Genomic DNA, 15,163 nt, shown 5'->3' on the forward strand with positions numbered 1-15,163 from the left:
GACTATTTGTGTCATTGTCGCCGACACACGAAATTTGGGCGATTTTTCAGCGAAATTTTCCGAAATTTTCATCCGTGATTACAAATGATTCTTCTGGATTTTAAAGTTACTGCCCCTTGGAACTTGGAAGGCAAAAAGAGAAGCAGGCATTACAATGAGTCTTTGTCATAGGTCTGGATAGCCTATAATGTATGCCAGCTTTTCAGACCTTGATCGATGTGATTTCTTCTTCCCAAGTGAAGACCTCTACTCTGCACTCGGATGGGATTAGATCCTCTGCTTATAAAAAATATTATTACACTTTTATCTTAATTACTATCGGCATTTGACTGTAACACGAGGCTGGGTGCATGTGCCAAGCACGTGGATGGCTAGTTAATAGCATATTTTTTTTATATTTAAATTTAAATTTAAATTTAACGATTTAATTAAATTTTTAAAAAATTTAATGTTGATGTTGTATTTGAATATATTTTATTTTAAAACATTTATATTTATTAAATAATTATATTAATAGGTCAAATTATATCTATTTTTTAATAGAGAAAATAAGATTAAATTTTATTTATTGTTTTAAAAAGACAATATTTTAAATTGTAATTTAATGATGTATTATCTATATTAAAATTGGAAATAAGTTTTATAATAAATTAATAACATCTTTATTTATTTTTTCCATTTTTTATTGTTTTTGAATATAAAATTTTAATATAAAATAAAAATAATTAATTATTTTTTATTAAAATAATTAATTATAATGAATAAAATATAGTTAATTTAATTTTTTTTAATTTTATATACAAATATATTTTATTATTTATTGAATTTTAAAATAATAATCTTATTCAAATAATGTATATAACTTTTATAAAACTAAAAAGGAAAAAAATATGCTCTTTTCTCATACTTTTTCTTTTTCATGATTTGATATTGGTATGAAAATAGGGACATTTATAAATATTGAAAAAAAATAGGTTTTAATGTTGTGACATCTATTATAATTAAAAAAATAAATATATTTTAAATTAAAAAATTAAATTTGGTAAGTATCAATTTTATCATTATTATTGTTTGTCACATTGTCTTTTTCAACATGAAAAAGAATTCTAATTTTAAGAAAAAAAATTGAATTTTTATATAAATTTTATAATAATTCACAATAATTAAAAAAATAATTATCTCCAAAATGTGTTTTATTTCATATAAATAAAGAAATTATTTATAGAAAAACAAAAGGTTAAAAAAGTATGCATAATGCATATAAATAAAGAAATTATCTTAAATCTCTTTTTCACCGAGACAGTAGATTTTTCTACTAAGAAGATTTGTCCACTCAAAATTCTAACTTTACTTTTTTAAAATTATTTTAATTTTGGTTATAAAATTTTTGATAGGAGTTGCCTCCCACTGTAAGACAAGGGCATTCTTCTCAGGCAAATTTAATAAATTAGTAAATGTGTCTTCAAAAAATATCCTATATTTAGTTCAACCAATTGAAAGAAGGGTGTAACACCTATAAAATTTCGGAAAGTATGGGATCATTTCCCATGTGGTCATTTGTGCTGTAATGAAGTGGCAACCGGTTGTACAGGTCATTGAGATGGGAAATGATTTCCTGTTTTGCAAAATTTTCACGTATATTGCAACCCGTCGAATCAAGTCTCTATCTCCGTTGTCTCTCCCTCTCCTCTCTTGCAGCTCCAAACCCTTGCCCTCTCGTATCCTTACTACTTCCGACGACGGTGATCGGTGTTCACCACCGCGTTATCCTAGTCAACTCAGTTGCCCACTCTCCTTTCTCTCTTTCTTCTAGCTAGTTTCAGGTCATTGACGTAAATTTCTATTATATTTTCTTGTTCTCGAAACCCTAATTGTTTCTGATCAGATCGTGTGCGGTGACCTTTTTTGAATTTGGTTTAGGTTTTTGATACAATTCGGGTGTTTGGATACTGGGGAAAATGGATTTGGTTTCTGGTTACAAGGTAAGTTGAAATTTTCTTTTGGGTTAGTTATTCCAATCTTTCTTGCTTGAAATGTGCTTTGAATAGATTATAGAGCATGCAGATCGAGTTTCCATTTTGTGTTGCGAAACAGTTATTGCAGAAACAGCTTCCCGATCAATGTAAATAATATGGAATTTTTTTGAGTATGGGGATTTAGTGGAATTATAGAAGAGGCCCCATTGAATCGGTTGTGGGAATGATTCCAATTGTCTCAAATGGTCCAACTTTACAGGATTATATACTTTTGAATGCTACAAAGAGTACAGCGGAGGTATTCAGTTTCCATGCAGTATCCGAGCACGTCCTTTGTGATTTTCATTTCTCTTTTCCACTTACTCGGGTCTAGAGATTTTTTGCTTAAGCCTGAATCCTGAATATATATCCATAAAGAATGGAAAAAAAAATAAACAAACAAAGTCATTTTACTTCAAGGAATTCAGGTTCAAGGTGTTGGAACCAGATTGATGTTGGGTAATGGCCGATTTTGTCTTGAATTGGTTCATTTATGTTGGTTGAGTCTAGTCTAAGAATGTGCGCAGCCTAGAAAGATTGCCACTGCCTTGGGCGTCCTGTCTCTGGGATTCTAAGAGGGGTGAACTGGTAATGGAACTAACCCTTGGTGGTTTTGCATCCAGTGTCCACATGTACTTGAAATTAAATTCAGGCTTGGCATTCAACCCATCATTGGAAGCTTAACTTGCATACATTGTTGTAGAAGATGAAGAATTCTGGAATTGTTTTGGGTGATTGGTTATTGAGTTTACTTGTCCATGATATAGTTCCGGTTTTGCATCGAGTGTCCACATGTACTAGAATTATAAATTCAGCGTTGACAGTCAACCAATCATAGGGCACTTAACATGCAAACATTGTTGTAGAAAGTGAAGAATTCAGGAATTGTTTTTAGCAGTTGGTTGTTGAGTTTACTTGTCAATGATATAGTTCTTTTTTGCTATTATTCATTTTACTTTTTCTTAAGTAATGCTTTAAACCTTTGGATTCATGATTTTTGCTCCCATTTCTAAGTTAATTTGTGATTGAACGGATTTTGTTTTGTATTCCTTTGGTGTCCATTTATTGCCAAACTAGTTATATGATAGTTACAGAAATTTTACTATGCATGATTTTATATTACTGAATAATTAAGTTGCATTTCTTCTGCAGGGAATGGTTGGGCTGGTTTTTGGAAATGAGAATTCTGGTTCAAGTGAAGATAGGTAAAGTGATCTTCTGTGTTGATGTGTTCTTAGGTTGAAGTAATTTCCTGGGTATATAATTGACATGGTGATGCAACACCATCCCATAGAGGACCTGCCAATTTTTGGCATATACTGATAGAAGATATGGTTATCAGAATTTTATGCTATGTGAATTTCATAAAAAAAAAATAAATATCCTCCTTTCTTCCAATCCAATATCTTGAACCTTGATAACTTACAACTTGTATCAATAGCTATGTTGAACGCTTGCTTGATCGTATAAGCAATGGTGCGCTAGCAGAAGATAGAAGGACTGCTGTTGCTGAACTGCAGTCTGTTGTAGCAGAAAGTCGTGCTGCCCAGCTAGCATTTGGAGCAATGGGTGAGTGGGTTTTTGCATATTGATGAAGCGGCTTAATTTTATCATTTATGTGATGTATTGTATGTTTCATTTTCCTTTATTGCAGGCTTTCCAATACTCATGGGTGTCCTGAAGGAAGAGCGTGATGATGTTGAAATGGTTTCTCAGTTTCTCTTCCTTGTTTCTTAATCTTCCACCATCTTCCATTTTTATTTTTTATTTTTATCTTTCACCACTTCCCATGTTTTCCGTTTGATACTTTTTCTGGTTCATGGATGCCTAATGATCTCTGTTTAAACAAATGAACTGGAGAACAAAATATAAATCTAAGTGGTAAACAGAGTAGCAATCATTCTTCTAGTCCATCTGTGTTGGCTGTCATAGGCAAAATGTATTTACTAAAATAAAAACCATGAAATATAGAAATGATACAGCCAAAATGAAATTATAGTTGTAACAATAAAGTTAAATTTAACATTTCAAATTAACTAACCTTGTTAACTCTAAAACCTTAAATAGATTTTTTTAATAGTTAAAGCATTTAACATATTTTATTTTAAAAATAGCACTATAGCAGTCCAGTTTGTTAACCCGCTTATTGGTAAAATTATTTGACTGGATGTTTTACATAACTGATGGAAAATGATTTGTATGGAACTGTAATTTTTTGCAATGTTGGCTTATGTTAAGATGGTCATTTTCCATCTTCCCTATCTCCTGTAATGTTTATGAATTTGACATGAATATGTTCCTTATCCTCATTTTACTATACTCTGAAGAGAGAAAATGTCCTTGCATTGAATGCCTGTAGGTTCGAGGTGCTCTAGAAACTCTTGTAAGTGCCTTGACTCCTATAGATCATGGAAAAGGGCCAAAGAATGAGGTTCAACCAGCTTTAATGAACACTGATTTGCTTTCCAGAGAAGCAGAAAACATTTCTCTTCTTCTGAGTTTGTTGGTGAGAATTCTTTATTTTGGCCTACAACATGTTAGCAAACCAATTTGATTGGCTTATTTGTTAGTTTAATTGTTGTTTTGGTACTTTGACAGACAGAGGAGGATTTCTATATACGGTATTATACACTTCAGCTATTGACAGCTCTTCTTACAAACTCGCCTAATAGGTATTTTTTCCTCAGATACTTTTTGCTCTTGTACTTGAACTTTAGGTTATCATTTTTTTCTTTTGGAAAAGAATCGTCCTGAATTCTGGTTCAGGTTACAGGAAGCAATTCTGACTATTCCTCGTGGGATCACTCGGCTTATGGATATGCTTATGGATCGTGAGGTGTGAAGCTGGTTAACCAAACCATACTTTACCCTTTTCTTATTATAATTGCTACTTTTTAAAGTTAATTGGGCTTTCTAGAAATTACAATATCAAATCATAAATGCTTTTAGTGTAACTTCTCAGTTGTTTTCTTGATTAACCCATGAATGTTATGGTTTCACCTTTTCCTTTATACATGAAAAAGTATTATTGAAAAATTTTCTGGACATTTTGCTTTACAGAACTTTATAAGAAAGAAAAAAGTTAAAAACAGTTTCCATTTCTTCATTGCTTTTGGATTTTGGTAAAATATTTGTTTTTTCTTTCTTCTAGGTTATAAGGAATGAGGCCTTGTTACTTCTTACTTACTTGACCCGTGAAGCTGAGGTGGGTTTTTTCTGTTTAATGGTTGTTTGACCTTTTTTTTTTTTTTTTTTTTCTGGTACCTTTCCTTACAATGTGTTTAGTTCTGCCTCAAACTAATATAATTCAATAATTTTAGGAAATTCAAAAAATTTTGGTCTTTGAGGGTGCATTTGAGAAGATCTTTAGCATCATTAAGGAGGAAGGAGGATCAGAAGGAGGTGTTGTTGTGCAGGTGATCCATTGCCTTGCAGTCTCCTTTATATTTGATGGTCTAGACAACTAATTTGCTTGTTTGCTGATGAAATACTTGTTTCTGCTAGTTGACTTGTGCAATCCATGGTTTTTAGGTTGTAAGATATTTGTTTCAACATGGAATAGATATAATGATTTAAGTACACAGTAGATTGATTCTTAAAATTCATTACCTTGTCAAAATCTTTACAACATTTAAAATTTGTTTTGATACTGGGAAAAAAAAATGGTTGAACAGGAAGGTTCGGAGGGAACCGGTCTGATTCTGGTTCGATCACTTTCCTGTCCAATTTGCTAGATCAGAACCCTGATCGGCTGATAGTTGGACCAGTCGGTCTGGTCCAGTTTTTAAAACCATGATAAAAAAACTCTAAAGGAGAAAGTGAGAATGTTATATAAAAAGCACCAAAGGAAATAGCATCAAAATATAGAGGACATATACAATAGGCGTCGAAAGGCACAACCAAGATAAGAGAACATAGAAAGCTACTCCCTTCCTCATCAACAATCCGACCAATCAACAAATCAATTAGAGGCATGGAGCCTTCATCTATGCAAAACTTAATCCACAAGAAAAGACTTTTGAAAAAAGTGCTTTATGGGCTTTGGTCCGACTTCCCTCATTTCTAAACAATCTTTGATCCCTTTTCTCCCATGGTGTATGAAAAAAATGCATAAATGAGTAGCTATCCACACCTTTTTTAGTTTGTTTCCTCCTAGTGGAGTCCCTTTAACTGTGGAAAAAAGAATTTAGGATACACTAAGCAACAGTGAAGAAAAATGTAATCAATAGATTCTTCCTTGACTTTACAAAGAAAGCATTTGTTTATTGTTAGAGTGTATGATATCCATTGTGATCTCTAACCATACAAGCTTAAGCTTTTAGGGAAAATGGTGATTCAATATGATATTAGAGCCTTGGTTGGTGGGAGTTTAAATGTTTGAACCTCACCACTATATATTTATTTACTCAATTTATTAAGCCCAAGTGTAGGCAAAAAATGGATGCTACAAGTGAGGGAGGGTATTAGAGTGCATTATATGTATTGTGGGCCCAAATCCTATAAGCTTAAGCTTTAAGGAAAATTGGTTGTTCAACATGACAAGCTTACCAACAGCCACCTTTTTCTCTGGAGCTGATCTAAAATCAACACCTTACCTTATTGGCTTCCAAAGCAAAAAAATTGCCTTAGATGGAATCTAGAATTCCAAATAATCCCTAATGAAAAAGGAATTGAACAACTTGTTTTTAAGATAAAATAAAGAGCCTTGACGAAGAAGGCTCCATTACTAGAATCCAACTAAACCACCCTATCCTCTTTCCCTATTCATTGACCTCCCTTGTAGTCTATAAAGAAAATGTTCCATATTGCCCAACGCACAGTTATTCAAATGCCTAGAGAAATGAGGGTTCTAGTGAACCCCCTTCAAACGTTTGGTCCCATAAGTTTGTCACCCACCCCTCTTTTGAAATGGCTAAGGCATACAATGAGCAGAAGAAGGCACACAAAGGCTTCTCACCACATTGCCTATCATTCCAAAACTTTACCCTTCTTTCTTTATCTCATAAAAAAGGAATCTTTACAGTTAAAGAGATCCCACTCCTTCCTAATAGCTTTCTATAAATCAACCACATATGCATTTTTTAGTTCACAAGAGCACCCCCACCCCCCACCCCCTCCTCTTCTTCCTCCTATATTGACTACTTATAACCTACTTCCGAAGTGCTTCACTTTCGGATGCATATCACTAACCCCACTTGCAAAGATGGGCCTTGTTAAGCAAAGTGAGACATCTAACATCCAAACCCCTTTTCCTCTTGTCTGTGCAAACAATAGACCATTTTACTAGATGCGGATCTTCTCTAGAGCACCACCTCCCTATAGGAAATCTCTTTGAATCTTTCCTCATCTTAATCTAACTTTCCTTGAGATGCCAAATAAGGGCCTAAAATAGATACATAGATAATATGTGTTGTATCAAAGTAAGTCTCCTTCCTTTGGAGATATATTGCCTTTTCTACATTGATAGCTTTTTTTTGGAAATGCTCTTCCACTTCATACCAAGCTGACATCAATTTAAAAGAGGCACCCAAAGGAAAACCTAAGTAAGTAGTTGGAAGCTCTCCCACCCTACGACCATTCTCAGTGGTCAACTCCACCATGTTGTTTACCATTCCAATTGAAATCAACTTGTTTTTATCTGAATCTATTTTAAGCCCTGAGATGGCTTCAAATCACATGAACAACCAACATAAATTGGTTATTTGATCTTGAGAAGTCTCCCAAAGTAAAATAATATCAATAATGAAAAGGAGATGGGATGCTTCCAACCCCTTGCTGCCTCTCCCCCCCACCTTAAAGTCTGAAAGGTAGCTTCCCTCTTGGCCTTCTTAAGAAGGTGACTAAGGGCCTCCTGCTAACATAAATAAGTAGGGAGAGAAACGGTACCCTTATCTCAAGACCTTACCATGTTGAGAAAAGCTAGAGGGAGTGTCATTAACAAGAACAAATAAGATATGCACCACTTAATCCATCCAATCCATTTATGCGTTTGACCTAAAGCTCAACTTTTCAAGAATTGATAGCAAAACGCCTTGGTTCACATGATCATATGCCTTTTCAATGTCAACCTTACACATCGCTCCATGGGCATCATTTTTTAGTACTTCACGTTTCCAATACATATGTACATAAATGCGTATTTTTCTATTTGAGTTTTTACCATATGAAATTTTTTTGATACACAATGCAATATTATGCATGATATATGAAAACATGATTATTATTTTTTGTTTGGTATCCTTTGTATACTTCCCATATTGCTTGTGTGTACTTAAAGCTTCCTTTCCATAGAAAGGTAAGCTAGAGGCCTGTGATCTACGACCTCTGGTGGGCCTTTGCTGTATCTCATTCTGTAAATTGTTTTTATTTATATGTATATAGTTCCTGTGCATATCCAAAAAAACAAAAAAAGTGAGAAATCTGTGAATGCATTGATTATGTTACTAATACATTTGCTATCTCTCAGGACTGTCTTGAATTGTTGAATAATCTCCTCCGTAATAATGCATCTAATCAGGTTTGTCAACTTTGTTGTTGTATATGGTTGCTGTTTTTTCCCCTCCCTAACCATTGCATGTTGTGGTTTAGATACTATTGAGAGAGACTATGGGCTTTGACCCCCTGATATCAATTCTGAAGCTTCGAGGAAGTACCTACAGTTTTACACAACAAAAGGTTAGATACTCAGTTGTTTGTAACTCTACTTGGTTGCTATGATTTGACGTTTTAGATCCTTGATTATGATATCATAAAACCTTACTGGTCATTTTTTTTCGTTTTTAAACAAACACCATGCCAGTAGACGATAAATCTTCTCAGTGCATTGGAAACCATTAACTTGCTACTGATGGGAGGTCCAGAAGCCGAGTCTGCGAAAGATGCCAACAGGTTGTTGACCAATAAAACAGTCTTGGTTCAGGTTTGTTACAAACTCATTATTTGCTATGGTCATACCTGGAGAATTATCACCTCATTCGCCTATTATGTTGGACCGATTGCAGAAAAAGGTTTTGGACCATCTTCTGATGTTGGGAGTTGAGAGCCAATGGGCTCCTGTTGCAGTACGTTGTGCGGTAAGACAGCTATCTGGAACAACCCCTCCACTCCTGTCTCTCTCTGAGTTAAAAGATTCAATATTAATCAAAGAACATAAGCAACTTTGGAATTGATGTGAAGAATAATGTAGATTCGCTTTTATTACATCGAGTTATATGCTTTGGTAGCTCTCACATATAGTTAAAAGATTCACTTGCAATGTGCAAATGTAAGCAGCTTCAGACCTTATTAAAGAACTCCAGATTCACTTTTAGTGTTGTTGATGATAGGTTTTGGTACCAGCTGAAATTTTACCCCATATATGGGGTAATGTTGTCTTGTTTATTTGTTATATTATATCCTGTCGACCTTTCTGTAAGATTAAATTTATTTATTAATTATTATTCTTATTATTATAATTATTTTAGATCAGAAAAGGTTAAATTGATTTAAACTTGTTATCAAATTTGTATTGTTTAAATGTGCAAGCATGTGGGGCCTGAAAGTGTCATGTAGGGTTTTACACATCTCTCCTTCCTCCTAATGTGTCTCTCCCTCTCTCCATCTCTTTCTTAAATGTCTAAATTAGTTCATACCTCTCTAAAACTCCATCAATATATTTTGTCAGGCACTTCAATGCATTGGTGATTTGATTGCTGGGTACCCTAAGAATCTCGATGCTCTTGCAAGTAAAGTCCTTGGAGAGGAGCCACATGTAGAACCTGCTCTGAATTCTATTCTCCGTATCATTTTGCGGACCTCTAGTGTGCAAGAATTCATTGCAGCTGACTATGTTTTTAAGTGCTTTTGTGAGGTTCATATTGCATACTTGCTCTTTCAGTTGGTCTTTTTTTTTTAATAATTTGTTTTTTTCCTTTTTGCGCACACTTTGTACATTATTTACTGACTAGATTTTTTCAATCATGTAAACCATTGCACCTTGATCCCACTTTTGATTCATTTTTAAATTTGTTTCCTTACCTCATTCGAGCAGAAAAATTCTGATGGCCAAACCATGTTGGCATCCACATTAATCCCTCAACCACATTTAATGACTCATGCTCCACTTGAAGAGGATGTGAACATGTCATTTGGGAGGTTTGTGGACTCTTAATGTATTCAATACTGCAATTTTACTTCTATAAGTGCATCTTGAGATTTTAATATTTCATGATGTATCAATTTCTATTGCATTAGTTTAAACTTATCCGTTTCCATTTTTTCATCTTTACTAGCTACTTTTGAGGAATAATCTTTCAATACTTTGTTCCTATGGCAGCATGCTTTTACGTGGTCTTACGTTGAATGAAAATGATGGTGATCTTGAGGTAACATAACTTCTTAAAGTAAGCCCATACTAAAGGAGCATGCACAAATTTTCTCCCCTTTTTCCATTTAGGACATTGTCCTTTCATAAGGGGATACTATTCTTAGCCTTGTACTGAAACAGCTGGTGTTTGATTCTTGCCTGGCTATCTGCCAGTTTGGAAATCATCAAACACAATCCTCAGCCTTACTGAGACAGTTGGTGTTTGATTGTTGCCCTGAAGTGGTTATATGCCAGTTTGAAAATAATTGGACCCACCCTTTGTTTCCTTTTCTCTTTGTAGGGACTAAATTATATCTCAGTATTATTTGTTTACTTGCATAACATCGTTGATAATCTCATTGATAATCTTTAATATTTTATCTGCACCACATCATTATTTTTTTCATTGCTTGCTGCTTACTACGTGAAAGCATCCAACTAATATTTTGAATTGCAGACTTGCTGCAGAGCTGCTAGTGTTCTTTCTTACATACTGAAGAACAATATACAGTGCAAGGAAAGGGTAAGCCATTATGTTTCCTTTTCGCATCTGCTTTTCAGTTCGAGAGTACTGTTTTTATAATTATAAAGTACAAAGAAAAAAAAAATATTGCCCTTGAAAATTATGGACAACCTTTTAGCTAACCTGGAGTTAAGTTCTTTCACCTCCTCCCTATTTGCTATTTTTCATTCCATTCTTGGAGGGAAATTTGAAATCCCATATTGTGCATCAATACTTGGCAATTCTTCTCCCTTTAAAGTTAAGGTTATTTGATTAAAAATGATGAAATAATCCTCAATTCGTAAATTTAACCCTCCACTTTTTTTTAGCTTAAAAAATTCCCAATTTTGATAAAAATATCCTCACTTTTTGCTTGTAAAAATAACCTTCTATTTTAAAACTTACATGTAAATAATCAAAATATTGAAGGACATTTATGTCAAAATGAGTTAATTGGAGAGGTTAGATATACAAATTTGGGATTATTTCATCCTTTTTAAACGATTAATTCTTAAACTTATTAATGTTATCCTCGCTATCAAAAAGGAAAAAAAAAATAAAAAAAATACTCACTGCTTATTTCTATTTTAGCTTTATATTATTTCTTTATTCCTGAGTTTCATTTTGATTCCATGAACTTTGCTGGTAAATGCCATGCTTTTCTTCACATATTATTTGTTGTTAGCAGCTATGGATGTTGATTGAAGTTGTGTTTTTGTGGAGAGAGTTGCACCTTTAAGCTTACTGCTGGTCTTCTTTGTCTACTGACCTGCTCTGCTTTCCACCTTCCATCCCAAATATTTACCATCTTTAGAAATATTTACTTACAAAATGGAAAGTTTCAGAAAAAACTTAAATTTGTGCATGTAGAAAGTAAAAAATTTGGGGATGAATAAATCAATGATTAGATATCATCTTCCCTTCTGTATCTCCTTTTCCTTGTAATATGTTTCATTTCTAACAACAAACAAAAGAAAATTTTAATATTTGATCTGTTCCATGCATGAAGTTTTTTGGTGGTCTCCTTATAACATTTTAATTTTTGGACAAAAATTGCAGGTCCTGCGAATTGAACTTGAGGCACCTATGCCTTCCCTTGGAGCCCCAGAGCCATTAATGCACCGTATGGTGAAGTACTTGGCTCTTGCATCTTCCATGAAAAGTAAAGATGGAAAGTCAAGCCCAACTGGAAACCTGTATGTTCAACCTATTATTCTGAAACTTCTGGTCACCTGGCTAGCAGATTGCCCAAATGCAGTACACTGCTTCCTCGATTCACGCCCCCACCTTACATATCTGCTGGAGTTAGTGTCAAATCCATCTGCAACTGTGTGCATAAGGGGGCTGACAGCAGTTCTCTTGGGTGAATGTGTTCTCTATAATAAGTCTAGTGAAAGTGGGAAGGATGCTTTTACAATAGTTGATTCCATAAGCCAGAAAGTTGGACTGACTTCATACTTTCTGAAGTTTGATGAGATGCAAAAAAGCTTTCTTTTCTCCTCGGCAAAGCCAGCCCAGCCCCGTAAAGCCTTAACAAGGTCTAATGCCGCTAGTATGGCTGAGATTGAAGATGTTGAGGAGAATGATTCAAGCAATCAGAATGAGGACCATCCAATTCTCATATCTACTTTTGATGCTCAATTTGTTAACCTTGTGAAAAAATTGGAGTTGGATATTAGAGAAAACATTATAGAGGTTTACAGTCAGCCAAAGAGCAAGGTGGCAGTGGTGCCAGCAGAATTAGAACAGAAGAGTGGGGAAAGTGATGGAGATTATATCAAGCGGTTGAAGTCATTTGTGGAGAAGCAGTGCTCTGAGATACAGGTATTTCACATACAAGTTGTGTGTTTTGGAATTGTTTCTTAATAAAAGTTAACCTTTCGAAAGAAAGAAAGCGAAAAAAAAAAGAAAAAGAAAGGCTAGCATGAAGCACACTGCTTCTTCATGTCCACATTTTGCAATAGAATTGAACAGCCATTTGATGGGTCATACTTAAGTTTGTACTTGTGTCACTTTTCACTCCAGAAGCCATCTTTTATCTTCTAGTGTTGGTGACGGCTTAGGACTATATCCATCCAACTTTTTTTGGTCCTTTAGCTGATAGTTGGTGCTAAATTGGTTTTATATAAGTTTGTATTTGTATCAACTTCCGGTGTTGGTGATGAATACCTACCAAGCCTTAACTGTAATCAGACCTACATGAGTCTCTTTTCACCATATGGCTCTGTTTATATCCACATTCTCTGCCAACTCCTTATCTTTTCGTACGCTCTTAGATCCATGTTCTTGTTGGCCTTCCTGTCCTTTTGACACCTTCAACTTATATCACTCATCATAATCATGGCTGATGCATTTTCTGGCCTTCATTGTGCATGGCCAAGCGATCTTAGATAGTTTCCTTTCTTGTTATCCTGAACTGATGCCATCCCGACTATTTTGATCAGGAACTTATAATAGTGGAGCGCATTAAGTTGTGTTTCTGGAGCTGTATCTCTTGTTATGGTCTTTGTGGACTGCAACTACCCTTTTTAATGTCCCATAAGGCAGTCAAGTTCTTTCATCTTTTGCTTCACTCATTTTCACAATTACACAACTTCATTTTCCTCAGCAAATGAAATGCTTCAATCATCACTAGCTATTCCATGTTAAACTTTGCTCCAAATTGCGTTAACGTTCTAGAACATCTGGTAAATTGCATTGAGGTCCTTATCATGATGTTTCTCCAAGTGCTAGGTGGAAAATAATTAATTACAACTATAAGACTTCAGATGAAAAGAATAGCAGTATGTGCATTTATTTAAGCATGTATTCAATTGCCAGTGACTTGGCTCTTTTTGTGTTTCTTCCCTTCCTTTAAGGATCTTCTTGGTCGGAATGCAAATTTGGCTGAGGACCTGGCCAAGACAGGTGGGGGCAGTATTTCCCAACCCGAGCAGAGAGCTGGTGGTGCCTCAGAGCGAGTTCAGGTGGAGACACTCCGAAGAGATCTTCAAGAAGCATCTCAACGTTTGGAGATGCTCAAGACAGAGAAAGCCAAGATTGAATCTGAGGCATCCATGTATCAAAATTTAGCTGGGAAGATGGAATCTGATCTGCAGAGCTTATCTGATGCTTACAACAGTCTAGAACAGGCCAATTACCATCTGGAAAAGGAGGTGAAAGCTTTAAAGAGTGGAGGGGCCACCCCAAGTCCTGATATTGATGCAATAAAGGCAGAGGCAAGGGAAGAAGCCCAGAAGGAGAGTGAAGCAGAGTTGAATGATTTACTTGTGTGCCTTGGGCAAGAGCAGAGCAAAGTGGAGAAGCTGAGTGCAAGGTTGCTGGAGTTAGGAGAGGATGTAGACAAACTGCTTGAGGGGATTGGTGATGATATGGGGCTACCTGAAGATAGTGAAGACGAAGAAGACTGATGATACTTTTTCTTGTGAGTTTTTCTATGTTTAAAGTTAGTCTTTTCCTAGCAAGGGCTGGTTGTGTTGACTGCTCCTTTGTACATTTCTTGGTGAATTGTACAGTCTATTGGTATTGCTAATGATGGTGAAACACTGGGGACAATATAATCATCTGCTGAAGGTGGGCTTATATTTATTATTCCTTGAGACCTTCCTGGATCATTTATGTTAATGTTTGCTTTGACTACCCTTACCTGTCTGTGAATACGAGTGGTTATCCAAGTTCAGACAAAAAACAATGGTGTGGGGAAACCGGTAAATGACTCTTGTAATCTTGTTGGGCTCTCCAGATTTTATGCTCTAGTGTAGATTTTATGCTAGTGATGAAGTGTCATAAATTCTTAAAATCATTCATCAAAAATAGCGTATCCTGCTTTCTGAAAACATCCGTCAAGAACTTTGAGATCCCAAAGAAGGGTAAAAATATTTTTCCCTATTCTTTTCCTTGGCCTAGTAAAGTGGAATTGTGAAACAAACATCAGTACATTTTACCCTCCCATCTCCGCCTATATATTGAAGTGTCTGTTTCCTCGAATGAAAAATAAATTTCAAGACTTGAATAGCTTTTCTCTACTGTCCATACTACCCTCTCTTCTCAGGAAAAAGATACCAACATTTACAACAGCAGACTCCAGCAGGCTCGCAAGAACTTAGGTGTGGGAACATTTAGATTATTTTTAGTGGCCTTTAAGAGTTTTGAACCTGATTATTGTGGATTATGCTACCTTCACCCCTATTTACTCTCAGGTTATGAATGCTAACCTTTAATTTTAATTTGAAAAGAGGTTTGAGGAAATTCTTTGAAGGATGATTGACACCATGCAACACAAGACCCATACAGGACTTGCCA

The 15,163-nt window shown here is 35.0% G+C and overlaps 1 protein-coding gene across 2 annotated transcripts; it reads left to right on the plus strand.

The window, feature by feature from the left end:
* Window positions 1-1,629: 1,629 nt before the first annotated feature.
* On the plus strand, window positions 1,630-14,500 carry LOC100266995 (golgin candidate 6). 2 transcript variants are annotated; one of them, XM_002272132.5, is made up of 20 exons: window positions 1,630-1,823; window positions 1,921-1,982; window positions 3,168-3,220; window positions 3,457-3,584; window positions 3,670-3,722; window positions 4,375-4,521; window positions 4,614-4,687; window positions 4,782-4,851; window positions 5,167-5,220; window positions 5,336-5,431; window positions 8,482-8,532; window positions 8,604-8,690; window positions 8,818-8,934; window positions 9,017-9,088; window positions 9,679-9,864; window positions 10,045-10,148; window positions 10,330-10,378; window positions 10,817-10,882; window positions 11,921-12,685; window positions 13,720-14,500. In XM_002272132.5, the coding sequence occupies exons 2-20, from the start codon at window positions 1,959-1,961 to the stop codon at window positions 14,269-14,271; spliced, it is 2,748 nt and encodes a 915-aa protein (XP_002272168.1). In that variant the 5' UTR covers window positions 1,630-1,823; window positions 1,921-1,958; the 3' UTR covers window positions 14,272-14,500. The 2 variants fall into 2 exon arrangements, with proteins under 2 accessions (XP_002272168.1, XP_019079784.1); XM_019224239.2 differs by lacking the exon at window positions 9,679-9,864.
* The last annotated feature ends 663 nt before the right edge of the window (window positions 14,501-15,163 follow it).

The sequence above is a fragment of the Vitis vinifera genome, chromosome 13, assembly GCF_030704535.1.
Source record: "Vitis vinifera cultivar Pinot Noir 40024 chromosome 13, ASM3070453v1".
NCBI lineage: Eukaryota > Viridiplantae > Streptophyta > Magnoliopsida > Vitales > Vitaceae > Vitis > Vitis vinifera.

Excerpts from the sequence above, each read along its gene's own strand:
- LOC100266995 (XM_002272132.5), top strand. The coding sequence starts at position 1,959 with ATGGATTTGGTTTCTGGTTACAAG. Across the intron at positions 4,688-4,781 it reads CTTACAAACTCGCCTAATAG|GTTACAGGAAGCAATTCTGA; the intron begins GTATTTTTTCCT and ends ATTCTGGTTCAG. Across the intron at positions 10,149-10,329 it reads GTGAACATGTCATTTGGGAG|CATGCTTTTACGTGGTCTTA; the intron begins GTTTGTGGACTC and ends TTCCTATGGCAG.